This window comes from Nicotiana tabacum, chromosome 19, assembly GCF_000715075.1.
Source record: "Nicotiana tabacum cultivar K326 chromosome 19, ASM71507v2, whole genome shotgun sequence".
In the NCBI taxonomy this organism is placed as follows: Eukaryota; Viridiplantae; Streptophyta; class Magnoliopsida; order Solanales; family Solanaceae; genus Nicotiana; species Nicotiana tabacum.
The window spans coordinates 125299851-125324881 of NC_134098.1; the positions used below are offsets into that span (position 1 = coordinate 125299851).

General features: G+C 33.0%; 1 protein-coding gene and 1 long non-coding RNA gene across 13 annotated transcripts; one reads left to right on the forward strand and one right to left on the reverse strand.

Annotated features, from left to right (window-relative positions):
• Positions 1-486: 486 nt before the first annotated feature.
• On the forward strand, positions 487-9768 carry LOC107791240 (uncharacterized). Of its 12 annotated transcripts, none has more exons than XR_012702944.1 (5): positions 487-5464; positions 6378-7019; positions 8053-8178; positions 8638-8695; positions 9490-9768. XR_012702944.1 is itself a non-coding variant. In XM_075238558.1 (4 exons), the coding sequence occupies exons 2-3, from the start codon at positions 6423-6425 to the stop codon at positions 8668-8670; spliced, it is 630 nt and encodes a 209-aa protein (XP_075094659.1). In that variant the 5' UTR covers positions 488-4736; positions 6378-6422; the 3' UTR covers positions 8671-8695; positions 9490-9768. The 12 variants fall into 12 exon arrangements, 2 of the variants coding, with proteins under 2 accessions (XP_075094659.1, XP_075094660.1); XR_012702945.1 differs by having other exon boundaries at positions 487-4736; XR_012702946.1 differs by having other exon boundaries at positions 487-975.
• Positions 9769-10236: 468 nt separating this feature from the next.
• Positions 10237-13925, reverse strand: LOC107791277 (uncharacterized). Its single transcript, XR_012702950.1, has 2 exons — positions 13330-13925; positions 10237-10522 (listed from the first exon to the last, which is right to left on the reverse strand). It is a non-coding gene; the product is annotated as an uncharacterized LOC107791277 (long non-coding RNA).
• Between the last annotated feature and the right edge of the window lie 11106 nt (positions 13926-25031).

Here is a 25031-nt window from a genome sequence, read left to right on the forward strand (position 1 = left end):
TATTTAGATCCCTCCCTGCCCATTTGACATGGTTAGCCGTACTCGGTTGAGGATCACTCATCATCTTGGCTTGGGATGATGTTTCAATATCAAAAAGAAAAAAGTACTTTTATAATTTTCTAGAAGAAAAAAATGTATTTTTATAAGTTTCCAAGAAATAAAGGATGTAGAGCTTTTAACAGAAATTAGGGTTTATTTTTATTTTTACTCCTTCGTCAAGCAATATTTGTATAAGTTTTATTTTGACATATATTTATATTTGCAGACTATTTTTTATTTAATAGATTAAGTAGACGACTATTTGGGTTTTGAGTCCTCTTATCAATAACCCTCTTCTCAGTATAACCTTTATCTTAATTTTATTACAGTTCCATTTTCTGAAATTCCTATTCAATCCAAAGACTTATGACGTTACGTAAATTAGAATTAGTAGATTTTAAAGCGAGCATCCTACAGCAAGTGAGATACTAATTTTTTTTTTTTTTAAATCGATATTAGAAGCAATGAAAAAACACGGTCAATGAAAAGGTCTCTTTTTTCTCTTGGCGCATGTTAGACTAACGTGAGCCATCCATGGGGAAGAGAGCACAAAACCCTACTCTGAAGGCAATTAAAGCTCGGGAATCTGCTACTCTTGGAGCATGGGACAAAAAGAAGAAAGAATTGACACAATTGAAGAATAAGATGGAAGAAATAGGGGGCGGTAAAACGAATGAAACAATGGAGCAAAACCCTAGCGATTTGGGGAAGCTGAAACAATAAAGACGAATGCTAAAGAAATTGAAACACGAGGAACATCAGAGAAGTGGGTGAATCTAGCTCAGGCTTCAAGTAGCAGGAGCAAAATCTCATGGGCAGATGAAGTAGAAGAAGTTGAAGCAGGGGAGAAAAAGGGATCGATCTGGGATAATTTCGACATTGCGAAGATCACAAATGCTGGTTTCAAATTAGAATTTGTATCACCCGATAAGCATGGTGAGTCTTCGATCTATGAAATTGAAGATGAGGATATTGCATCATAAATTTCTTATTGCAAAATTGCACTTGTATGCTACGTACTTGGGGCCTATCCGCCATTCTTTGTTCTGAACGGATACATACAAAGGATCTGGGGGAAACATGGAATCAATAAGTTTTCAATGCTTAAGAATGAAATAATTCTTGTTCGATTTGATACTGTGTGTGAGGGGAATGAGGTCATTCAAGGTAGAATCTACCACTTTGATAATAAACATCTGATTGTGAAAGCATGGGAAGTAGATATAGAGTTCACAAGAGAGGCACTACACACAGTGTCAATTTGGGTGAAACTCCATGGTCTGGATTTTAAATACTGGAGTGCTAAAGGGTTAAGTGAGATTGGGAATTTGATTGGCAAACCTATCATGGTTGATCATAATACAGAGCAGAAGAAGGGCCTCAACTTTGCTAGACTACTCATTGAGATGGAGGTAGATTCCAATCTGGCAGACAAAATTATTTTCAAAAATGAAAGAGAAAATTTGATTGAACAACAAGTACAATACGATTGGAAACCAATATTGTGAACTATGTGCCACAAGTATGGTCACTCAGAGGCACAATATAGAAAGAAGAATGGGTCTCCACCTAAAGCAAAAGGGGGAAGAGAAAAGGAGGAAAACATAGCAGAACCAAGTATTGGGAAACCAATAGGATCAACATCACCTGGAAGAGCCACAACAACACAGGGGAGTACACAAATGGGTCTTAGAATTGATAAAGGGGAAAGGGACAGAACAGTGTAGTAGATGGAAATGCATACAAAACTAGAGGAAAGGAGAAACAATAACCAAGTGAAAGAGTGAATGTCGGATGGGTCACACCTTTGAATACAACTAAGGGTGACATAGTGCAAAAATAAAGGGGTGAGCTAAAAAACACCTTTCAAGTCTTGACAACGGTTGAATCAGAAGTTCAAATTCCTAGAAGTCCACCCAGGAATGGGGAGGCAATGCAGTGCAACCCCAGGAGCATGGATAATATTCTGTGTTGGAATGTTAGGGGCCTCAATGCCCCTAACAAACAAAGGGATGTTAAACTCCTATGTAGTAGAGAAAATACAGGACTTATGGGGTTCTTGGAAATAAAAATTAAGCAAATAAGATAGGGAAGGTGGCAAATACAATATTTGGAGGATGGGGGTTTGTGACAAACTTGGACCACCGTCCAAATGGTAGAGTTTGTGTGACTTGGAGGCCCGACTACTATACGGTTACATCACTGAGTGAGACTACTCAGGCAATAACTTATAAGATGGAAGCTATATCACTATAGATGACTTGTTTTGCTAACTGTAGTATATGGGTTCAACACATGAGAAGAAAAGAGATCATTATGGAGTTATTTGGAGATAGTGAATGTGGGTAACAATCTACGATGGGTACTCATGGGGGATTTTAATTATGTGCTGAAGTTGGAGGATAGAATTAGGGGGAACCAAGTGAGTATAGCTGAGGTAGTTGATTTTCACTCCTGCGTGGACAATTACAACCTGCTGGAATTACCTCATCAGGGCAGCCATTATACTTGGAATGATAAATAGGGAGAGAGTAGGGTCTTTTCTAAAATATTGGGTCTTTGTCAACAATGAGTGGTTAAGTAAGATGTTTGCTTTCATTGCAAAACTTCCTACCATAAGGAATTAATGATCATTGTCCTATGAAACTAAGAAGTTGAGCATGCCTAGAAGAGAAAGAAGACCATTCAAATTCTGCAATGTATGGACTAGCCACCCATTATTTCTAGACAAAGTACAGGAAGTCTGGGAGCAACAAATATATGGATGTAGTATGTGGAGAGTTATAAAGAAACTGAAAAAATTAAAAAGGAGTTTCAGAGCACTAAATGGATAATATTTTAGGAATATTATATCTAATGTAGAAGAGGACAGGAATATATTAAGTCGACTCCAATTGGCCCTACACACAAGACCTGGAGATACAACGCTACAATAGAAAGAAAGGGAACAGTACATAAAATTTAGGAGGACATCTTACCTAGCAAAAATATTTTTGCAACAAAAGAGTAAGGCCACGTGGATCAAATTGGGGGATGGATATACCAAATATTTCTTTTCAGTGATAAAACATAGACAATTACAGCAGGCAATCATTCAGTTGAAGGACAAGCAGGGAACATGCAGACAAATCAAGATGATATTACTAAGGTACTGGTGGAATACTACCAGGACATGTTGGGGAGGAAGGAGAAAAATAGAACCAAAACTTTTAATAGTTTCCTAAAGAATGGATATGTACTAACTACAGGTGATCAATTACAATTGTTGAGTTCATATATTAAAAAGGAAGTAAAGAATGCCATGTTCAGTAGTGATGCAAACAAAAGCCCAGGGCCTGATGGATATGGAAGTAGTTTTTACAGGAAGGCATGGAGCATTGTAGAAAAGAATATCACTGAAGCTGTTTTAGAATTCTTTGCTAATGGAAAAATTTTGCAGCAACTAAACTCTACAATGATTACTTTGATCCCAAAGATAGCATCACCACTGAATGCTAATGAGTTTAGACCTATATCTTGCTGCAATGTGATATATAAGTGTATATCCAAGATGATATGTGCAATGTTGAAACAGGTACTGTCACTGATTGTTAATGAGAATCAAGTTACCTTTGTTCAAGGTAGGTCTCTCATTCATAATGTACTAATTTGCCACGACCTGCTGAGGCATTATAATAGAAAAATATCCCCTAGATGTTTAATGGAGATTGATTTGAGAAAGGCCTATGACATGGTAAGTTGAGTCTTCATTGAGGAAGCATTAAATGGATATGGTTTCCCAAGAACTTTTGTGAGATTGGTAATAACTTGTGTAACAATAACAAAATTCATAATAAAAGTAAATGGGGACGAATATGGGTTCTTTGAAGGAAGGGGGAGCCTCAGGCAGGGAGATCCTATGTCACATCTACTATTTGTGTTAGTGATGGAATACTTGACTAGAGTTATGAAGAGAGTGGGGGATTTACCTAATTTCAGGTATCACCCAATGTGCAAGTCCACAAGACTAAACCATCTGTGCTTTGTTGATGATTTGATGGTATTTTGCAAGGGTAACTTGACTTCTATAACCAGAATAATGGAAGCTATAAACCATTTTAGCAGAGTGACAGGTTTAGTGGCAAACCTGGATAAATCAAATATATCTCTGGCTGGGATACCTGAAGAAGAACAAGACAGAATCATAGAGTATACAGGATTTACTAGAGGTACTCTACCTATGAGGTACCTCGATTGTATCTCTCTTCAAAGAAGTGGTCTTAAATAGAGTGTCATCAGTTGGTAGAGAAGATCACAAAGAGAAGTTGTTACTGCTATATGGGGAGTCATGATATACTATACATGGCAAGTTAGGAATTAGAAAGTGTTTAGGCAAACAAGTGCAAATATAGAGTTTGTAATAGCGCAGATACAAAGAGATATTAAGGTGAGACTTGAGAAACATAGGGAATCTAGAAAAGCCAGAAAATATCAATATTTAGTCCAAAAGTTTTGTAACTATAGAGGTGGGGCTGAAGACTCTGTCAGAGGTTCAATAGCTTATGCACCCTTCCTAGAAGGTGGCAAAGGTGTTGGATGCTCTTAGGTTGTAAATTCGTTATTTTGGTTGGTTATGGTACATACTTCGCAGGTTTTTACCAATATTAGAAGCGATATTCATCCGAAGTTTTTAGCTCGAAATGAGATATATTTTTAAGGTCAGTGAAATATCATCACTCTCTTAATACTCCCTCCGTTCACTTTTGCTTATCCAGTATTTCACTTTTACTTGTCACTTTTAGTATATTAAGACTCAGACCCTACTTGTGGGACTACACTGGTTTGTTGTTCTTGTTTTAGCATATTAAGAGAAGATAATTTCTTTTTTCCTGTTATACCACAATATTAATTACTCATTTCAAATTATTTTTTCAAAATTATTAAATATATGTATCAATTAATATGAATATCATGATAAATTATATATTTTATTTATTATTTTTTAAGGATGTGCAAAATCTATAGTGGATAAGTAAAAGTGAGAAAAAGAACGGCTATGTGGGTTAATTATTCTTTTATTTATCTCTTTTCGTTTCAAAATGTGATATACAAATTGGAAAATTGAACGCAAATTTTAAAATTTGACTAAGACAAATATAAGACCGGCGCACGGACCCCACAAACCGCACGGACCCCACAAACCGCACGTAGATTATGCCAATTGCTTTTGAACATTATCTTCAAGTGTTTGTGTTGGCAATGTTCCAAGCATCCTTTGACCATTACAAGGTTACCATGTCCTAAGGACACGTTTGTCTCCTTAAACGACCTCGTTTTCTTCTTCACCTCCTTGCCTCCTCCTCCTCCACACCCTGCCGCAGCTCAGAGAAGCCAATGATGAAATCCATTTCCATGGCCAAATCCTCCCCATGTTGTCGCCTTCAATGTATGTATAAAATCCTCTTTTATTTATTTCATAGTAATTAATACTACTATTTAAAGCATCACTTTTTTTTTGCGTTTATAATGTTTAGGTTTTGATCTGCTAATCATATAATTTTATACCCACATCGGTTTTTCTCATACTTTTTTCCTCTCAATTTTTTCCTCCTTTGTGGATTTCTTTTCCCCCTTTGGGGAGAATGAATAATTTTTTTGGATTATTCGGATTAAAAAATTTCAAAATGGGAATTGATGTCCAATTTCCATTCCTTTTTGTTTGATAACAAAGAAATGAGTGCATTTAAACTCTAGCTTGTGTAAATGCTTTAAATATAAATTTTCTATTCATATTCCAGCTGCAAAGGGACCACTGTTGATTTTCATCCTCTTTGGGGTTTTGCTAGAGCTCCTTTCTCTTGTCATTTTCCATGTCTGTCTTCTGTGTTACTGAAACGAATCTTCCATGTCATTGAAATTGCCTTGTATATGTATGTACTTTTTTCTGTGTGTGACTGTGTGTATAATTATTTATATATTGTATTCTTAAAGAAGCACAACATTGAGTTGGCATTTCAAATCCATTTGAAGTTTGTGGAACATGAGAAAAAGTCGGTATCTTTTTCAGGTTATAGGATAATGTTGTTTATTGGCCTAAAATTTGGATAGCTTTTTTGGCTCAAGTAAATATTTTTAAAATGGCAAAAAGGGAAGTGTTCATTTGAATGTTTTGGTGTCTTGTCTACATGTCTTTTATTTTATTAAAAACCCAGATTAGTGTTTCCTTTTCTTTAGTTGGATGGTTGCATGTGTTTTTTTATGTGATGTCCATATTTCCAAGATTTGGAAGCAAGAACAAATTCCGTACAATGGCTTAGCTTTCCAGTGAGTTTGTACCTAACTTGTGCTTTTGCTTTCAGCTAAAGGACTAGGAGATAGATAGACAAAGAAATCTTCGGTTAGCTATGGATCATATACAGTCAAGGGAAAGTGATTTAGAGATAGATCTAGAGAGTGGGGGAACAACTAGTGAGGAAGATGGCAGTAATAACCAAGATCTGACTGAGGAAGCTTCTAATAAAGAGTTGTATAAAGCGGGGAGTGGGTTTTGTGGAGTTCAATCGTCATATGGATTTGCAAGGAAGCAAGATGGTTCAAATACTTATAAGAAGGTGTTAAGTGCTGATGAGCTTTCTGTTAGGTGTACAGAAATTTGGTCGAACAAAGTAAGAGAGGAGATGGAAAATTCGAGGGACGATAAAATGGATATTGAGAGGACTAGGAAGCCAAAGCCTCCGAAACCACCTAGACCCCCAAAGGGTCCATCACTAGATGCTGCTGACATTAAGTTCGTCAAGGAAATATCTGAGATTGCTATATGGAAGCGTAGAAGGACCGAAAGAATTAAGGCATTGAAGAAAATAAAAAAGGAGAGTGCATCATCTTCGAAGATGAATATATTAGCAACAGTGATCACGGTTCTGTTCTTCTTGATTATTATATTTCAAGGTACTCTCGTATCCTGGGGCATGCGAAATTTTGATGCATCGGCATTATTGAGAGTATGAACTTCTTCATAAAATTTGTTATCTTGGATATCTTTTGAATGTTCTTCTTTCAATATCCTAGGGCGTGAGGGCGTCTAAACCAAGTATGTCTTTTTATTGCTGACCTAGTGTTTATCGTTTTGAGTGAGATAATGACTTGCATATAAAGTTGTTAGGTATTTTTACTTTTGAAGGTACTACATTTTGTTGTACGTTCAAATTTCTCTTGTTTTTGCCTCCGTTAGATATATCTGAAGATTAGTTTTTCTTTTGCTGCTAAACTGCCTGAAAGAAAATGAAGATCACAGCTCTTTACTGCAATACTTTAGCATACAGTTCTTATAGGAACATTGAACTTAAAGACACTGGGTGGTTCAAGGCATGGTCCATTTAATTTGGAATAATCCAATTAAGTTTTGATGATTAAACTGTCGCAGAAGGATGAGGAAAATAAATGACATGTTAGGATGGAGGATTTGCATATTACTTCGAGAAATAATCAGGTGGTTTATCTTGTATGGAGGTTAACATATTTTAGTGTCAATGATATGGCTATATGAGCTTACTGGTTGTCAATTCTTATTATTCCTTCTGTGTTTAACTCTTCTTGTTCCATGTTCCTTATGAGAACTATCTATATGAAATGATAGTGCGCGCCCAAAAAAAAGCATGATAACTTGCTGAAGAAATTGAATAAATAAGCAAGAAAGAGAGAGATCAAGGCTCTAGCTTGCAGCAGTTGCCTTTATACAAAACTATATCGTTATTCAAAATGCTCTGGAAATTTCATTAGCTAAATGCACCGAAGTCCAATTTATGTCTGTTGTTAATTATTATGAGCCAAAACCTCTTGCTTTGCAAGTTAAAGATTTCCTCTTCCTCTGGTTGAATCATACAATATCAGAAGCTTACTGAAACTTGTTTTCTTCATTTTCCTTATAATTTTTGCATGAAAATCTTAAGCTGGTCAACATTGGCACACTTCTAGTATTTCAACTGAAGCTGCTTACATTTGATGGAATTAAGTAGGTTGTTTCTGGTTTTCCAGTTAGGCATTAACAAGGTGACTGAATTGTGCTTAATGAAGCATGGCGTAGCACTCAGTCAAATTTTTGAAATGCCATTTCATAATGTCTGTTCAAAGATTCCCTAATACGTAGCTGAACTTTCTTAGGTATGTGAATGTCACTGTTTGTACTAATTACAGTTTTCTGGAAATACTATTTTATTGTATATGTACAAATGAATGTGAAGTAAAATTATTGCCTCATTTGGAGCTAAAACATTGATCATTATATGTTAAAAAACTGATTAAACCTCATCTGGTTTAGGAAAGCTGCTATTTGCTCTTTGGTGGAAATACAGCTGTGTTTTATATAACAACGGAAGAAAATACCATAACACGGAAGAAAAAAAAATCCTAAGCACATTAGCTAATTTCTATAAATATAGGGAGAAAAAAAGGTGTATTAGAGGAGTTACGATGAAATTAGCTCAACATTGATAGGAGGAGAATCAAAATACTGTTGCACTAATGGCTTCAAATCGTACAATCTCGTTTTTCTGTTATTGTTCCATTTGTTGATTGTATTCTCAATGAAGTAAATCATGATAATGTTTTCTTAATTTATAGGTGTTCTGGGCTCTCGTGTGTGACAGCAGTTAGTATGCCGCCTTTCAAGTTCAGAGTGGTAGGTTTATATCCACTTTCTTTTTAACTTTTCTGTTTCACTGGCTTAAGGTATGGTATCTGAATAGAAACGAGCTTTCACAAATGTCTGAAAAGAAACATGGTTTATTAGGCACTCAAACAACTACCAGACCATGACATGGGACTTCCATTTCAAAATCAAATTTTAACTCTTCCCCTTTCATTTTCTGTACAAAAGTGTTGGTCGTGTGTTTCTTCCTCGAAATAGAAACGAGCTTTCACAAATGTCTGAAAAGAAACATGGTTTATTAGGCACTCAAACAACTACCAGACCATGACATGGGACTTCCATTTCAAAATCAAATTTTAACTCTTCCCCTTTCATTTTCTGTACAAAAGTGTTGGCCGTGTGTTTCTTCCTCGAAATAGAAACGAGCTTTCACAAATGTCTGAAAAGAAACATGGTTTATTAGGCACTCAAACAACTACCAGACCATGACATGATCTATCTTGCTGGATGAGACTTGCTCGCCTCCTGATAGATATTGGTAATTTATCATGCAACAACCAACTGCTTTACTGCAAGTCAAGAAGGCTAGTGCAGTTACTTATCACTTTCGACAAGAAGCCCACTATATCATTTTACTGTATATTTTCTGCATTGTTCTGTTTCACTGAAAAATGTCTATTCAAAAGTCTTGCCTGTATATTTAGTCTGAATCGACAAGGCTAGATGAGTCAAGAGAAAAACAATGTGATGTGCATTATGGAAGCAGGTTTCAGTTTTCTGGATATTCCATCATTAGTAACTGTTTACTTCTTGCAACAATGCAGATCAGGGGTTGTGGATGTGGAATCACAGAGGAACTGCCTCAAACAATTAAAATTATTTCGAAATGGGTAAATTGCGACTGCTCTTGTACAGAAATGTAATAAGGATTTTGGTAAAGAGCTCCTGATATTTGTAGGTGTGCTAGAAAAAGGGATTTCAACTACATGCCCCTTGATCCAGGCATGATTTTGATGTTGTACATTTGTACGTTAAGAATGTAGAAGGGGCCATTGCAGAGCTTGACTTGCAGTTGCGGAATAGAATTACTAATCTTGACTTAAGATATGAACGCATAAATGTTTTGGTTACATTAACTCTTACAGGAAGTATTACTCCTTTTGTCTATGAGATACAATTTCACATTTAGAGGTCAAACATCATATAACAAGACTTCCAAAAGAAGAGCAGATCGTGGTGTCTGTTACTAAAAGTTGAATAATTGAATTTTTTCAACCAAATGCCACTGGGAAGAAGTTTTCAATTATTTGCAATGTTTTTAAAAACAAAGGCTATCTATGAGCATCTACTCCCTCTGTCAACAATCCACAGTAATTGTCAATCTCTCAATTTACATGCCAATGTCATCACTTTTTAAAATATGACTACTTTTATTCTAAAGGTACCCCACATATTGACCTTACGTGTAAAACATGAATGTCTGATACTGATTAATTGTGAAAGGACAATGCTGAAGAGCAAAATGTTCCAATTGTGTGAAAAGCAAACACGATGATAGGGGACGAATGCAATAATTAATTCACAAGTCTCGATAGAAGTAAAATAAAGAGGGCATTTGTTATTAGTGTATGTTTATAATGGAAATCCCTAATTCTCACTTTATTGATCAAAAAGAGTTCCTAACGCGGGCAATATCCCCTGATGCAGTTGGCTGCCTTGTGAAAAATTTCCATCCAAGAATGTTTTTCTTCACTAAAAGAACCACAACCAAATGATTTATTAGGCTTTCACAGGCTCAGATCTGGGCCTCCAAAGTCCCAGCCTATATTTGTGGGTGTACTTCAATATCAGCTTCCTCTGCAACATCACAAGCAATATGTCAAGGGCTCGTGGATGCGAAAACACAGCAGAAGGGATTGATGACTGTAATTTAAACCACAGTGCCATGATTAATCAATGCAGCATACAAATATGGCATGCTACTTATTGTATAAAAGCTACCGCTATGGTGTGCTTATCTCCTAATCTTAGAAAGTGCCTATAGGAACTAATTCTAAGCATTAGTTCACTCAGTTTCTCAGGGTTATCACATTGGCAAAGAAATAGGAATTGTTAACTGTCGAATCTCAAAAGAAAAGATAACTCTACTAAGACTAGAAAGCCTTAAATTTGGCCATCACTAAATAGCAGACTTGATATGATCAGCAAATTTGGTATCATGCACGCCACCTTCATATTCATGCATGACAATTACAACCAAAAGTTAATCTACACTAATCATTCCAGTCGTTGGGCAGTCCAAAGGTGAACACATGCAATCCATTCTCCTTTTTGATAACCATGCTTTTTAAAATTTTCTTGATAAAAGTGTTTTGGAATATCCAAAGATGAATAAAAGCAAACAGACAGACCCAGACTTCTCTTTCCCCACCCTATTTTACAGTGTAACTCCACCTAATTCCACACTGCTTCTAAAATTTGACATCCCATTTCAGCTGTCCTTACCAAAACCCCTGATCCGAGACTACCTGGCAAACCTCTAAGGTACAGAAAGCAAGCAAACTGCGCATAATGTAACGGAGCAAAATCTCTTACAACTTCGCAGTTCGGAGGGTAAACTTCCAGATATACTGAACTAACACAAGTAACAAACTAATCAATCATCTCAATAGGATAACTTGCATAAGACATCATTTTCAGACATATTACATCATTTTATAATACATGTTCAAGCACACCACTATCGCAAATTATGCTCTTCGACAGTAACGGTCAATCCTCAGCTATGATGGACAGTCAACTACATAAAATATTTTTGTTTTACAGATACAGTACGAGACATTATTCAAATCGAGAGCTCAATTAACCACTATATCAGATGAACGTCATTAAAGCATATAAACAAAATTTATGTTGAATAGCATTTGGATGCAAAAATTTAAGAACCAAATTTGGATGTCTTACTGCTTAAATGCATATCAGAGAACTAAATAGGCTCCTAACGATGGTCATACTTATAAACTTGTCAAGAACAACTTTGTCACAAAGATGCCTAGTCTCAAAAGTTACATCTTGATCATGATCTTTCAACCAACTGATCTAATTAAACTACATCTTCCAAGGACTCTTAACCCTGTAATCTTGATGCAAAATACTGCAGGACATCTATTTCAGCGGACTAGCAAAACAATGTAGGGCTATTGAAACTGTTAAAGTAAAACTTTAAAGCCAAGACATATTGTGATACTTTTACATAATCTCATAGCAAATATGGTATCTAATTGGATATCTCAATAAACCAAATGGACATAGACAGGTGGTTATGGAGAGGGCAGAAGGATGACATCACAGATTGTTGAAAAGAGAGTCCAAGGAGTTTACTTCTCAATATGGATCCCTAGAGTGCCAACTAAAGCTTCCTTTTTAACCTGGACAAGAGCACATGAAGCCATCTTAACAGCGGAAAACTTTAGGGGAGGAGGATAATAATCCAAGTTCGTTGGTGCGTCACGTGCAAGCAGGCAGGGAAGCATAACAATCACTTACTACTTCACTGTCCTATTTCATACAGATTATGGTATATTGTACGGAGCATATCGGGAGGTGGTATCGATGATTCCAGTAACTGCAAACAAAGGTGCTTCTAGGTAATTCAGCAGAAGAGATGGAGGCACATGAGAAGTAGCTCTTCTAGCGTTCATGTGGACAATAGGAAAGACAGAAATATGCGAGCGTTGGAAGGGCTAGAAAACTTGCTCCTATTGGTCGGTGGAGCATTTTGTTGTTTTTTTATATATATCTGGAGCACCTTTGATATTCCGATTAGTATTGACGGCTGTATACGATCTGACGATCATGCCTTCTAGTAAAATTCTCCACCTTTTATATACATCTTCATTTATGGGATTTTCACTTCTCGATAATAAAATTAATTTCATCAAAAAAGTGGAATATCATCTCAAAGTTAAACAATCTCCACTAGCTTAACTATTAGAATAACTTTAACAATCATACAACTCGAAATATTAAATACCTAAACTGAAAAACAAATACTCCCACTATCAGCTCTCTGCCTCTCTCAAAGCCTTAATCCATGATTCTTTCCACTACTACTTATTGCATCTAGTGAGATTTTTCTACAACTGTGCAACTAGACAACTAATAATAATTAATTAACTATAGAAAACGCAAATCTTTTGCAAGAATGCATTCTATCAGCCTGACAGAGGAATCAACTATACAGATCAAAGCCCTTTAGTTCTGAAGAATTACTTTAAAGATGTAAAGCAATTTCCTTTTTTAGTGCAATGAAACCTAATATCCGAGCTAGCCAATAACACAATCTTCCATCTCACATTTGTAAAACAATAACATTTTTACTAAAAAAAACATTGGACAAATGACATAAATTAAAAAAGAAAGGGGATAAAGACTGACATGTTTACAAGGGATGCCAAGTTTCTTGAACTTAAGAGTGCGAGTAACAAGAAGCTTCGAGAAATCTCCAATCTCAGATTCTAGCTTCTCAACGTGGGTCTCTACTCCCTTCCCCACTCCATTCAAGAACTCTGGTATCCCTACCTTCACTGCACCCACCATAGTTTGTGTTATATTTTCACAAAGATTACAGCTTTATTAAATTCTCAAGGGTGAAATTGAAATACCTATGTAAGGATTGGATTTGGAGGAAAAGCTAGCGAACCCAGTTAGCACCGACGAGTTTGAAGGTGCTGAGATTAATCTTCTGTTGAAAAATAGAATTTGCCTCCACGCCATTTTTATGACCTTTTACTTGTACGTGCATTTAGATTCAGCAAACTTTTTTTCTCACCCGGCTACTGTTTGAGGTTTATGTTCAAAACCCTTACACCAGTGTGCAAAGATGGCGAAACCTGAAACGATACCGTCTTAACCTATTTTCTTTTTCATGAAAATTACCAAATGTATAAGGAGAAAATAACAAATATGCTCTCTTATGTTTGGGGGTAATTTTAAAGTAGTAATTTTGAGCAGTTTTGATCCTTAAGTTTATCGACATTGAGCACTTTTGATTATCGTTCAATATTTAACAAATTTTGGATAGTATATTCAAAGAGGAACTGTGGGGAGAAAAAATATTTAACCAAAAGCACCAGAAAATTTCAAATCTCATATTGCCATAAAAAATAGCACCAAATACTAAAAATAGATCAAAAATAACAGAAATTGCACCTCAAAGATTGCACAGACATCAGAAATAGATAAGGATAACAAAAGACAAAAATTGTACCTCCTAATGTGATTCCCTGCTAAATCTTTTTTTCAAGTTCATGCTAATTTAACATTCAAAGTTTTGTTAAATATATGACAGGAATAAAAAGATGTTCACTTTTTACAAACTTAAAGAACCAAAAGGAAAATGTTAATCCACTTCAGACTAAAAGAAAGTAAAAGAACCAGATGGCAAGTTGATGCGATAATGGGCTCCGAGGCCCTACAATATATTGAATATAGATACATACTCTTCAAATGCATTTTGGACTAAATTGATACTAGATTTCAAACAAAAAAACATTGGATCCAATAACCAATTTGAGTAAGGCCCTAACTAGCCACATATGTGCCTTCCTTTAAAATTGGAATTTTACACAGATAGCCAATCAAATTCATTATTTTCTTTTTCTAGCTAGTATACATAGATTATACACTGATTATATATGATCTTATATATATATATTATATATCAGCCGGTTATTTTTAGTTTTAAGTGGTTGGGTGAGGTGGTGTTTTAAAAGGCGTTTTCGGGGCGAGCCCTGGGGCGAGGCGCACCAAAAATACCCCGAGGCGATGGTGTGGGGCGAAAGTCTCAAGAGGCATACGCCCAACAATTCGAAGTATACGCCCGGGAGTTTGGAGCGTACGCCCTGGCGTTTGAGGTGCATTTTTGTAGTGAGGCGTAAGCCCCAGAGACATTTTCAAATTAAAACAAAAATTGTTGAATAAATCCTACATATAATACCCAAATTCTCAAAAGTCAGCTTGTAATTACTCAAAAGTTTTAAAAAAGAAACTAAAATATATTAAATTTAAAAGTTAAGATATTTTTTATTGATTAAAGCCCTAATTTATGGTCTTTCCCAATTCTTTATCTTGTTCGCTAGTCTGCGAATATTTTTCAAAACAACGAATATTCAATTATTTTTTACAAATACAAAGAGAACTTCATTCTCCTTGATAACAGCAAGTTCAAAGTTCAAATTGTAGGTTAGTCATCATTTTTGTTTCTTCATGTAAAAAACTTTATTCTTTTCGACTCAAGTTATTTGTGTTTGTAAGTAGCGTATAATAAATTATTTTGACTAGTTTTTTATGAGGATGGAGCATATATATATTTCACATATTTATAGTTTTGCTTTAATGTTTATGCAATTTTACTTGTTTATAAATATTTACTGTAATTATATTATTTTATAAAATATTAAAAATTAAATACTCATGGGGCTTACGCCCCATGTCTCGGGGCTTACGCCTCGCTGAGGCATATATAAAACGTCTCGCGTTATGCCCACGCCTTTTAAAACACTGGCTGCTATTTAGGTTAATTCTTCAAAAAAGTTTCATTTCCAATATCTTCTAGAATTCTCCAATTATCTCTATTTTTGATGTACATGTTTCTCTCCTTGCTGATGACAGTTAAACGTATAGGAAATTCTTAGAAAATAGTAGTATATAGAAATGACCAAAGATATAGATTTTGGAATTGGAAAAGTCACCGTAATGAATGACTTGTGACAGTTGCCCTTCCAAAGAATTTGTAAAAGCCTTGAACTACAAATCTTCTTAAGAAATAAAAACAAAATTATATAGCCGTTACACCATCTTCAATTCACTCACTAACACTTCCTTTACCTTTAAATTCGTTAATCTTTATTTTTGGTTAGTTAACTGTCATTTGATTTACGACCTGGCTTTACCAGAATTAAGCATCTATTTTCATAAATCTGCATAAAATATTCTATCAATCTTTATCCCACCTGATTGGCCTGGGCCACAGTATTAGTGGAAGAAAAAGATGATATGATTGGGAATAGCATCCTATAAAAAAGGAGGAGACAATGCAAACTCTGGAAATTTGGGGAATGTTTTAGCCTTTAGGGGAACTTAGCTGGCTTTTTTAGCGGCTCAATTAGCGCGATTACGATTCTCATACCAAGACCACTCACAAAATTGTCTATATTTTCTATCATTTACTTTGACAATGATCCACAAATTGAAGTTATTTTTCCCGCTAAAATTTATTTAAGTCTAATCTCTAAAAAATATTTAATTTCGCGGTAATGGAGAGAAAAGAATACAATAATCTGCGTAGGTTTTAATATCACTGATCTGTTCCCTTTCTTTTCCTAGTAAAACATTGGAACTCAAGAAGATTTCAAGAAGAGAAATTATACCAAATGGATTCAAGAACATAGGGTCGCTGGATGTTCTTTTTACATCCATTACATTCGAAATCTACTGGTGGTAACTTACAACTTGTTTAGTTGTGAACTTTGCTCATTCTTAGAGTTAATAAAATTCAATGCATTATTTGGCAAATTAGTTCTTGGGAAATAGTGGTAACCGGCCAAGCTAGACTACAGTTTGGTAATTGTATATTTTGTTCTATAGGTAGTACAAATTTATCTTGAGCACTCTACCAAACAATTCAGGTTTGCCAAAAGCATTGGTGGACAGCTTATTCTATTGATTCACAGTCTAAAAGATGCACATACTAAAGAAAATAAAAGAAAAGGAGGAGGAGTTGCAAGAGGTTTTGTCCAAAGTTGTGAAACAACAATGACAATTAATAAACTACCAGAAATAAAATTTGTCGTGCCTTACTTGCCTGGTTGTGTCTTCATTAAATAAACAATAAAATGAACCCAGTCAACACGCTTATGAATTTAAATTTATAGGAGTAGTATACTAGTCAGTAATATATACTCCACCGTTTCAAATATACCCCTCTATTTTCGAAAATGATCTAAAAATACCTCTCGTTATACTATTGGGTTATCTATACCCCTGCAGTTATACTTTAGGTTCAAATATACCCCTAATTTAAATGGTTTTACAAAAAAATGCTTTAGAAAAAACTGAAAAATATTTTCTAAAACAATGTTTTTGAAAAAACTGAAAAACAAAAGCTGAAAATGATTTTTCTAAAGCAAGTTTTTTTGTAAAAGCTGATTTTTTTTTACTAAAAACTGAAAAAAAAGAAAATATTTTTTTTCCAGTTTTTACAAAAATACTACTTTAAAAAAACTGAAAAATATTTTCTAAAACAATATTTTTGTAAAAACTTAAGAAAAAAAAACTGAAAAGTAATTTTCTAAAGCAATTAAAAACCGAAAAAACTGAAATATTTTTAACTAAAAACTGGAAAAAAAAAGTAAATACTTTTTTTTCCCAGTTTTTACAAAAATATTGCTTTAGAAAATTGCTTTTTAGTTTTTTTTCCAGTTTTTACAAAAATATTATTTTAGAAAATATTTTTCAGTTTTTTTTAAAGCAATTTTTTTTGTAAAAACTGGAGAATTTTTTTTTTATTTTTTTTCAGTTTTTAGTAAAAACAATTCAGTTTTTCCAGGTTTTACAAAAAAAATGCTTTAGAAAATTGATTTTCAGTTTTTGTTTTTTCAGTTTTTACAAAAATATTGTTTTAGAAAATATTTTTCAGTTTTTTCTAAAGCAGTTTTTTTGTAAAAACTGAAGGAAAAAAAATTATTTTTTCCAGTTTTTAGTAAAAATATTTTTAGTTTTTACAAAAAAAAAAATTGCTTAAAAAAATTATTTTTCGTGTATGTGTAATGGGTCTTTTTAATTAATTAGGAGATATTTAGAATTGATCAACAGGATGATGACACGTGTCCCTCCGTTTAAATGAGGGGTATATTTGAACTCAAAGTATGACTGCAGGGTATAAATAACCCGATAGTATAACGAAAGGTATTCTTAGACTAGTTTCGAAAGTAGAGGGGTATATTTGGCCCTTTACCGTTCAATTTATGTGAACCCATTTGACTGGACATGGGGTTTGAGAAAAGAGAAAAGACTTTTGAACTTGTGGTGTAAAATGAGGCACATATATTTTGTGTGGCTATAAATCATTGCATAAAGATAAATTTTTTTCAAATAAGGAAAGAGGTAATTTTTTTTGACACGGACTAAAAAGGAAATAGGTTTATATAAATTGAAACGGAGAGAGTATAGTTCGAGGTGTTCATAAAAATCCGAAAAACCGAACCAAACCTAACCAAACCTACTAAAAAAAATAATACTTTTTAGGTTTGGTTTAGTTTTAAATTTTAAAAATCGATCAAATGTGGTTTGGTTTTGGTTTTAATAAAAAAATAATCGAAAAAACGAACCAAACCGACTATAAAAGTAGCTATATAAATTTATTATCACACCTATATATATGTATATTTTTATATAAAGTTTCTAAAATTTTATGGTACATATTAGTCATTTATATTTTTAGTTTAGTTCTTTGCTATTATAATAATCTAATTCTTTGCCTTCTAGTTTGATTGGTAGTTTTCTTTTGCTAAGTACAAGAATTTATTTTATATTAAAAATAATCAATTTTTAATTGAGTACTTAAATTATTCATCACTATTTGAGTCAATTATCATCAATATATCTTGTTAAATGATAGATTTCTCAAAGAGCAATTAGTTTGATAGTGTTACGTTGAAAATATAGTCGCCGAAATATGCGTTTGGTAGTGTATGTCTCATATTTAAGAAAAAAAATGATAAATAACCGAAAAAACCGAAAAACCGACAAAAACTGAATCGATAAAAAAACCGACTTAATTGGTTTGGTTTGGTTCCAATATTTGAAAAAACGACTTACTTGATTTGATTTATTTTTAGATAAAAACCGACCCAAACCGAATCGTGAACACCCTACGTATAGTTAAGACTGTAGTCCTTTTTGCTACTTTATGAGAAGGCATCATAATTAAGCTATGAGGTATAGAGCAAAATTTTAGTACAAAGCCGTCTGGGACCAGCTTTTACAAATCTACGGGAAACTTTTCACTTAAATTAGACGTAAATGCCATAATGGAAAAACCCATAGTATAATTTCCAATAGGTAGCTTTTAACGTCCAATTCAAAGTTAAAAATGTGCAAGCATCCTCCACAACATGAAAATAATTGCTAGTTGCTGTCACTTGTTTTGGTATCTGAAAATACAATTGTCTGAACCAAAAAATAAATAAATCGGGAGTTCCTCAATGAGTCAATTCAATGAAAGAAACACACACACACACATATGGGATTAGCTGCTTATGTACTTTGTTCAATCTGATTGGTTTACTTGCATAATTAATTTAATACTAAAGTCTATGGAATACTTATATTTCAATAAATTGTCACTTTTAGAGCTTTAAACACCATGTATATCTACCTCGAATACAAATTGTTAAAGTATTTCTATTTCTAAAGAGCGTTCTCTTGTTCTCCTTTTAAAATCATTTGTATAAATGTTTAAAAGCTTGCTCTTGAATCAAAGAGCAAAACTCCTTCAATATGGTGAAAGATATGGATGGACTTGATGAATTTGCTTTGTAAATTCGAGCTTGAAAAAGTATTTATATTAGACTAGACTTAAAAGGTTCTCTTTATACATAAAGTAGTTGTAATTTGTAAAAGAGGAACGGTCGAAATTATTATTTGGAGACTTGAAGGACTTTTAGTTAGTCATTAATTTGACAACGACGCACTTTCATTTCCTCCGATCATTAACGAGGGAAATTAAACATAGAGATAATGGTGTTCATTCAGTTCACCAAACGTTCAACAGGAAATAGCAGAATTTGCAACTACTCTCCTCCACCCATTTTCTCATTAAGGAAAAGGAAAATAAAAACAATACTTTCTTGATTGGTATATAATAGGAATCCGTCACTTTCGACAGTACATTTTTTGTAATCCTCATAATTAAGTTATAAATTTTCCACACCTCTTTCAGTTATTTTTCATTAGTGTATAATTTATTTGCTTTTCCTGAAATTGGCCACGCCTTTTATAACATGTTAAAAGTTGGAACTGAGTTAGTAAAGTTACACTCCTACAATTTTCTTAAATGCTTTCTAATAAGTTGGAATTGAAAATTTTCAACGAGTAACGAAATTATAATTTTGGTAGTTGTGTTACTATTTACTTTATCAATTAGACAATTTGACTCTGTAAAAGTAACTAATGCCAAAAAAATTCCGTCAAAGTAACTAATACTAATTTGATTTGATAGGGGAAATGTTATGAATATCGAAAACCACAACTATTTTTAAACAAAGGGCAAAGGGAATCAGAAAAAGGAGGATCTAAATATAGTGAAATGGGACCTATATAGTTTTACAATGAGTTGAGTACTACCAAAATTACACCGTGTACTGTTACCTAATTGACAAAATTACCCTCAGCCATTGAGCAGCAGTACGCCAATCCAATCGCGGCTGGATTCACCACTGCACGGCACTCTCCACGTGCCTCTCGCGTGCTGGATACGACCTCAGCCTCTTCCCCCAATCATCAAACTATTCGCCGGAATGTCCAAAAGCCGGTCATAGTCCGACTAATTTTTCCGGCTATCCCGCCGTAGAAACTTCTATAACTACGTTAGATATAAAGGACAAACTGCAAGGAGTAATTTTAGATAGTACAGCCACAGAAAAGGAAGAAGAAACAAAGCATGGAGACGAGAGCAACAGATTCTACGGCGGAGATGATAGACCAGACGATAGAATCAACGATGGAGAAAGGCAAGTCAAGGTCCGGCCATGACCATTGCCCAGGGGAGAAGGCGAAGCTGATGCTACTCCAGGCCGAAACGACGCCGTCGTGGCTTCTCGGACTCCAATTCGGCGTCAAATATGAAGTAAACAGCCTTGGCCACCGCATAAACGACGTCGGAAGTGAGAAACTCACTCGTAGCCACCGGAAAGTTGACGTGGACGATCGCCGCCACCCTGACTCCGCCATCTCTCTGCTTCGCTTTTCTATTCGAGATATTTCTCGTATATAATATTGTCGAGGGGATTCTGGCAAGTGGTAGTTGGGCCTTATATATTAGAAAGAAAATTTGCTGAAACTATTTACTGTGTTTGGTTTGAACAAATAGGGATGAATCTTTTAATAAAAATTAATTCACATATATATATATATATATATATATATATATATATATATATATATATATATATATATATATATATATATATATATATATATATATATATATATATATATATATATATATATATATATATATATATATATATATATATATATATATATATATATATATATATATGTTGATTGAACTTTTTACCCTTTATTAAAAGACATCAGAATAGACAAAATTATCATTTACTATTTTTTTAAAATTATTACTTAATTATTTTTATAATATTTCACCTAATAATTACGCACAAATTTATTAAAAGAAAGTCCTTATTCCCTTTGATTTCTTTTCAAATATGGAGACTTGAAGAAGTCACTATATAAGCATATCTCCAAGTAAATTTAGAGAATTGAAAACGTATAGTTGCCGCCTATATAGTTCTGAAAAACTTATGGTTGTAAATTTGTTTCATAGTTTGTTTTGATTTGATTTAGGTTTAGCTTTTTTTTTTGCTTTATTCTTTGTAGTATATTTTCATGAATTAATATCCAACAATAATTTTGACTTTCAATTTAAAACTCCGCATAAACTCTTTGCTAAAGTTCTTGCTAATGCTCTTCTTGCTTTTATTGGCAATCTAAAGTGTCAGCCGATCAGGTATGCCTTTATATTCATTTAAAGTGCTGAGAATTTTTTTGCTTAATTATGATGTGGTTTCTCTTTTATTATAATAATAATAGTGTAATTTATTTTTTTTCTAGCCCTTCTACAAAGTAATTTATTCTTTTTTTCTAAAATAAAGTCTTTTCTTTCTTGTATAGGATTATAATTTCTTATACAGTAATTGTCAAGTTCATTAATCCAATACTTGTCCATTTTCACAGGTTATTCGACATGCTGGGATTATCTAAAGTCGATGCTTTTTTTGTTATGTGTAATATATGTCTGTTTGTGCAATAGTTATGGCAAGATAGGCTAGAGTGCAGATTAGTCTTTTAAGTGCACTTTTGTATTGTATGCATTAAGCATGACGGTTGTATTTGACAATGAAGAAAGTTCGAATCATTCTTTTCTCTTTATTATGATCTTACCACTTACGATCAATTGCAGTGCACTAATTTTAGTGCAAGACCTAATGAAGTCGAACAACATTGTGTGCTCCTAGCCATGGCGGATCCAGAATTTTAAAGTTGTGGGTGCTCACCGATAAAAATTCTAAAAGAAGTGAAAAAAAAATTTAGTTATAGGTGCTCCCTCAATATTTATCTAAATATTTTTATAATTTTCTATGCAAATTTATCAAATCTTGTCAAAGGTAATGGGTGCTTGACCATCCACAAAGAACCATGTAGATTGGCCACTGCTCCTAGCTATAAATCTGTTTCTACTAAACTAATGTTAGAAATTAACTATTTGATTTTTGTTTTCTATGAATATTTCCTTCTCGAATTTTTGCTAATAATATTTGTGTTATATGTTTATATGTTCATAAGTTTGCCTATATATAGCTCATTGAAGTCATTTTGTTCTTCACTTATATTTTTTATTTTCTATAAATTTACTCTACTTTAAATCGTTGATTATATTTAAATGCGTTGATAGCTTAAGAAACTTTTTTCATAGTTTATTTGATTAAATATTTTACTTGGTAATTTATTATTATTGTAAATAATACGCATCTAAATGATTAAATGATAAATAGTCATCATTTTTGTTTCAATATTAAATAAATAATTAGAAATTTCTAGGATCGACAACAACGTTTATGAAAGAGAAATTAGGTTAGGTTCAACAATGCACTAACATATTATTATATCATATAATAAAAATACCTATAATTAAATAATATATAACTAACTTAGCTGATTTATTTATCTCTACAAGTTCTAAAAATATTTAATTACTATATCTATGTAATCACATTTATTTTTGTCACTTAAGTGGCGGTTTAACATTATTTTTTATTTTACATAATTAATATTTCATGTATATAAATTTTAGTTTACTGACATTGTATACACGTGCAATGCACGTACACTAAGACTAGTATTATAATAAAAGTAGGAAGACCCAAGTTAGAAGTTGATTTACAAATTTACTCATTAAAAACTAAGTGACAATTTTGCCCATGAGATATATATATAATTTTTTTAATTTTATTTTATACTAAAATGGGAAGACCCCATGTTAGAAGTTGATTTACAAATTTACCCATTAAAACCTAAGTGACAATTTTGCCCATGAGTAAGAAACTGCCTTCTATTAAATTAAATTAAATTAAATGAATAAAATCAGCTGCATTGTTTCACATTCCAACTTTTATTTGTTTGGTCCTATGAGCTTCTACCGGTTACAGTACCAACATTTATGCATAGTCTTCACTCATACTTTACTACACTATAAAAGTAGACATCAAAATGCCAAATTACTTCATCATTTTTTCATTTTCTCTTCTTTGTCATAAACTCCCTTTTTGCTAGAAGAACATGCTCTTTTTATTTTTTATTTGCTCAACTCCAATTACAACGCTCAGGTAAAGAAATCTCAGTGAACTTAGTTTATGGTGGGCTGCATTATTTTACTTTCCAATTAGTTTTTTCCTTTTCTTATTAACCAATTATTACTATTATCTTCACTAGATATGTGATCAAAGGAAGTCTCATTGTGCCGGTCTTTAGAGGACACTCAGTACATATATCTATAGACTATAATTTATACGCCTGCCATCTTAAATTTGATGCACTTATTCTTGATTATTATATTTTATTTTGATTGTTTTGTTTATTTTTTTCTTTTCTCCTTTAGATATAAATTTACTCTTTATTTTCCAGACTAATTATGAAAACGATTGTTCCATTACTAGAGCTATATTGTTTTTTCTTTTATCCGTAATAAACATTCAAAGACCATGGGTTACTTTTGTCTAACACTTGCTTGAGATAATCGTTTCTTTCTGAGTTAAATTATAAATATTTTCGTAATTCAATGAGATGAAATTTCACATTTTAATATGTGACAGAATTGACATTTTATTCTAAAGTTGAGAATTGCCCGCCTTAATGCCTTTACTAAGCATGTCATACCTCCATTATCCTTTTTAAGTTTGAGCTTATAATTTTTTCCTTCAAATATATGGTATTACACATCACATACATATAAGTATTTAATGTCATATTTTTTTGTTTGTCAATTTCTTTTGTAGTCATTAAAAATTAAACTTAGAAGTTAAAAGTTTCATGAAGTACTAAAACATCAAACTACTGATATCTGACATGTGATTATCTTATTATGTTTTATAATATGGTTACATTTATACAATTCAATTATATCATTATGCTAAATTATCTGTTTGTGACTTCTGTAGTATATCTATGAGTCTAAGGCTTAGAGCTTTGAAGTTTAAGCCACTTGATCCTTCATATTCTCTCTCTCTCTCTCTCTCTCTCTCTCTTCTCTCTCTCTCTCTCTGTGTGTGTTCCTTTGCTTGCAAATTTATGTGTTTCTATTCTTAATTTTAAATTTCAACCTCATAATTATTAAGTATTTCTATGACAAATAATTATGTATTTCTTTGCATGTATATACTATGAAATTATATTACTAGCTATGCTAAAAAAACACATTTGTTGATCAAATTTATGTACAACTCTATAAAATACTACTCTCTCCGTTTATTTTTGTTGTCCATGTTTGACAACACACCTCTTAAGAAGTAATTAATAAAATTATAATTTTACTATACCACCCCTATTTGAAAAATTAACTTGACTATTATAAATTCAAAATATTGGAAAATGAATTGGAAATATTTTGTAGTACTTAGTAACAAGGGAAAAATACGTATAGAACGATAAATATCTCTTGATTTTCCAAATTAGACAAGTAAAGTGGACATTTTTTTTTAGTGTAATAGACAAGTAAAAAATGGACGAAGGGAGTACTTTCTTTCGATAACTTTGATACGTATAAGGCTGTCAAAAGGAGGCTACAATTTCTAAAAGACAAGGTACAAACTTTAAGGTGTGAAGCATTTACAAAACATAACTGACGTTGCTCATATTCACATTAAAATTATGTATTGATGAAATATCAAAAAATGAGAAAATTGTCAATCTGAATATGTTATAAATTAGAAGAACTGCATAAGAAGAAGTTATACTATTTTAGTTGAGTGTCTACAACTACAAAGTATAACAGTAACAGAAGTCATTC

Excerpts from the sequence above, each read along its gene's own strand:
- LOC107791240 (XM_075238558.1), top strand. The coding sequence starts at position 6,423 with ATGGATCATATACAGTCAAGGGAAAGTGATTTAGAGATAGATCTAGAG. Across the intron at positions 7,020-8,637 it reads ATGCATCGGCATTATTGAGA|GTGTTCTGGGCTCTCGTGTG; the intron begins GTATGAACTTCT and ends CTTAATTTATAG.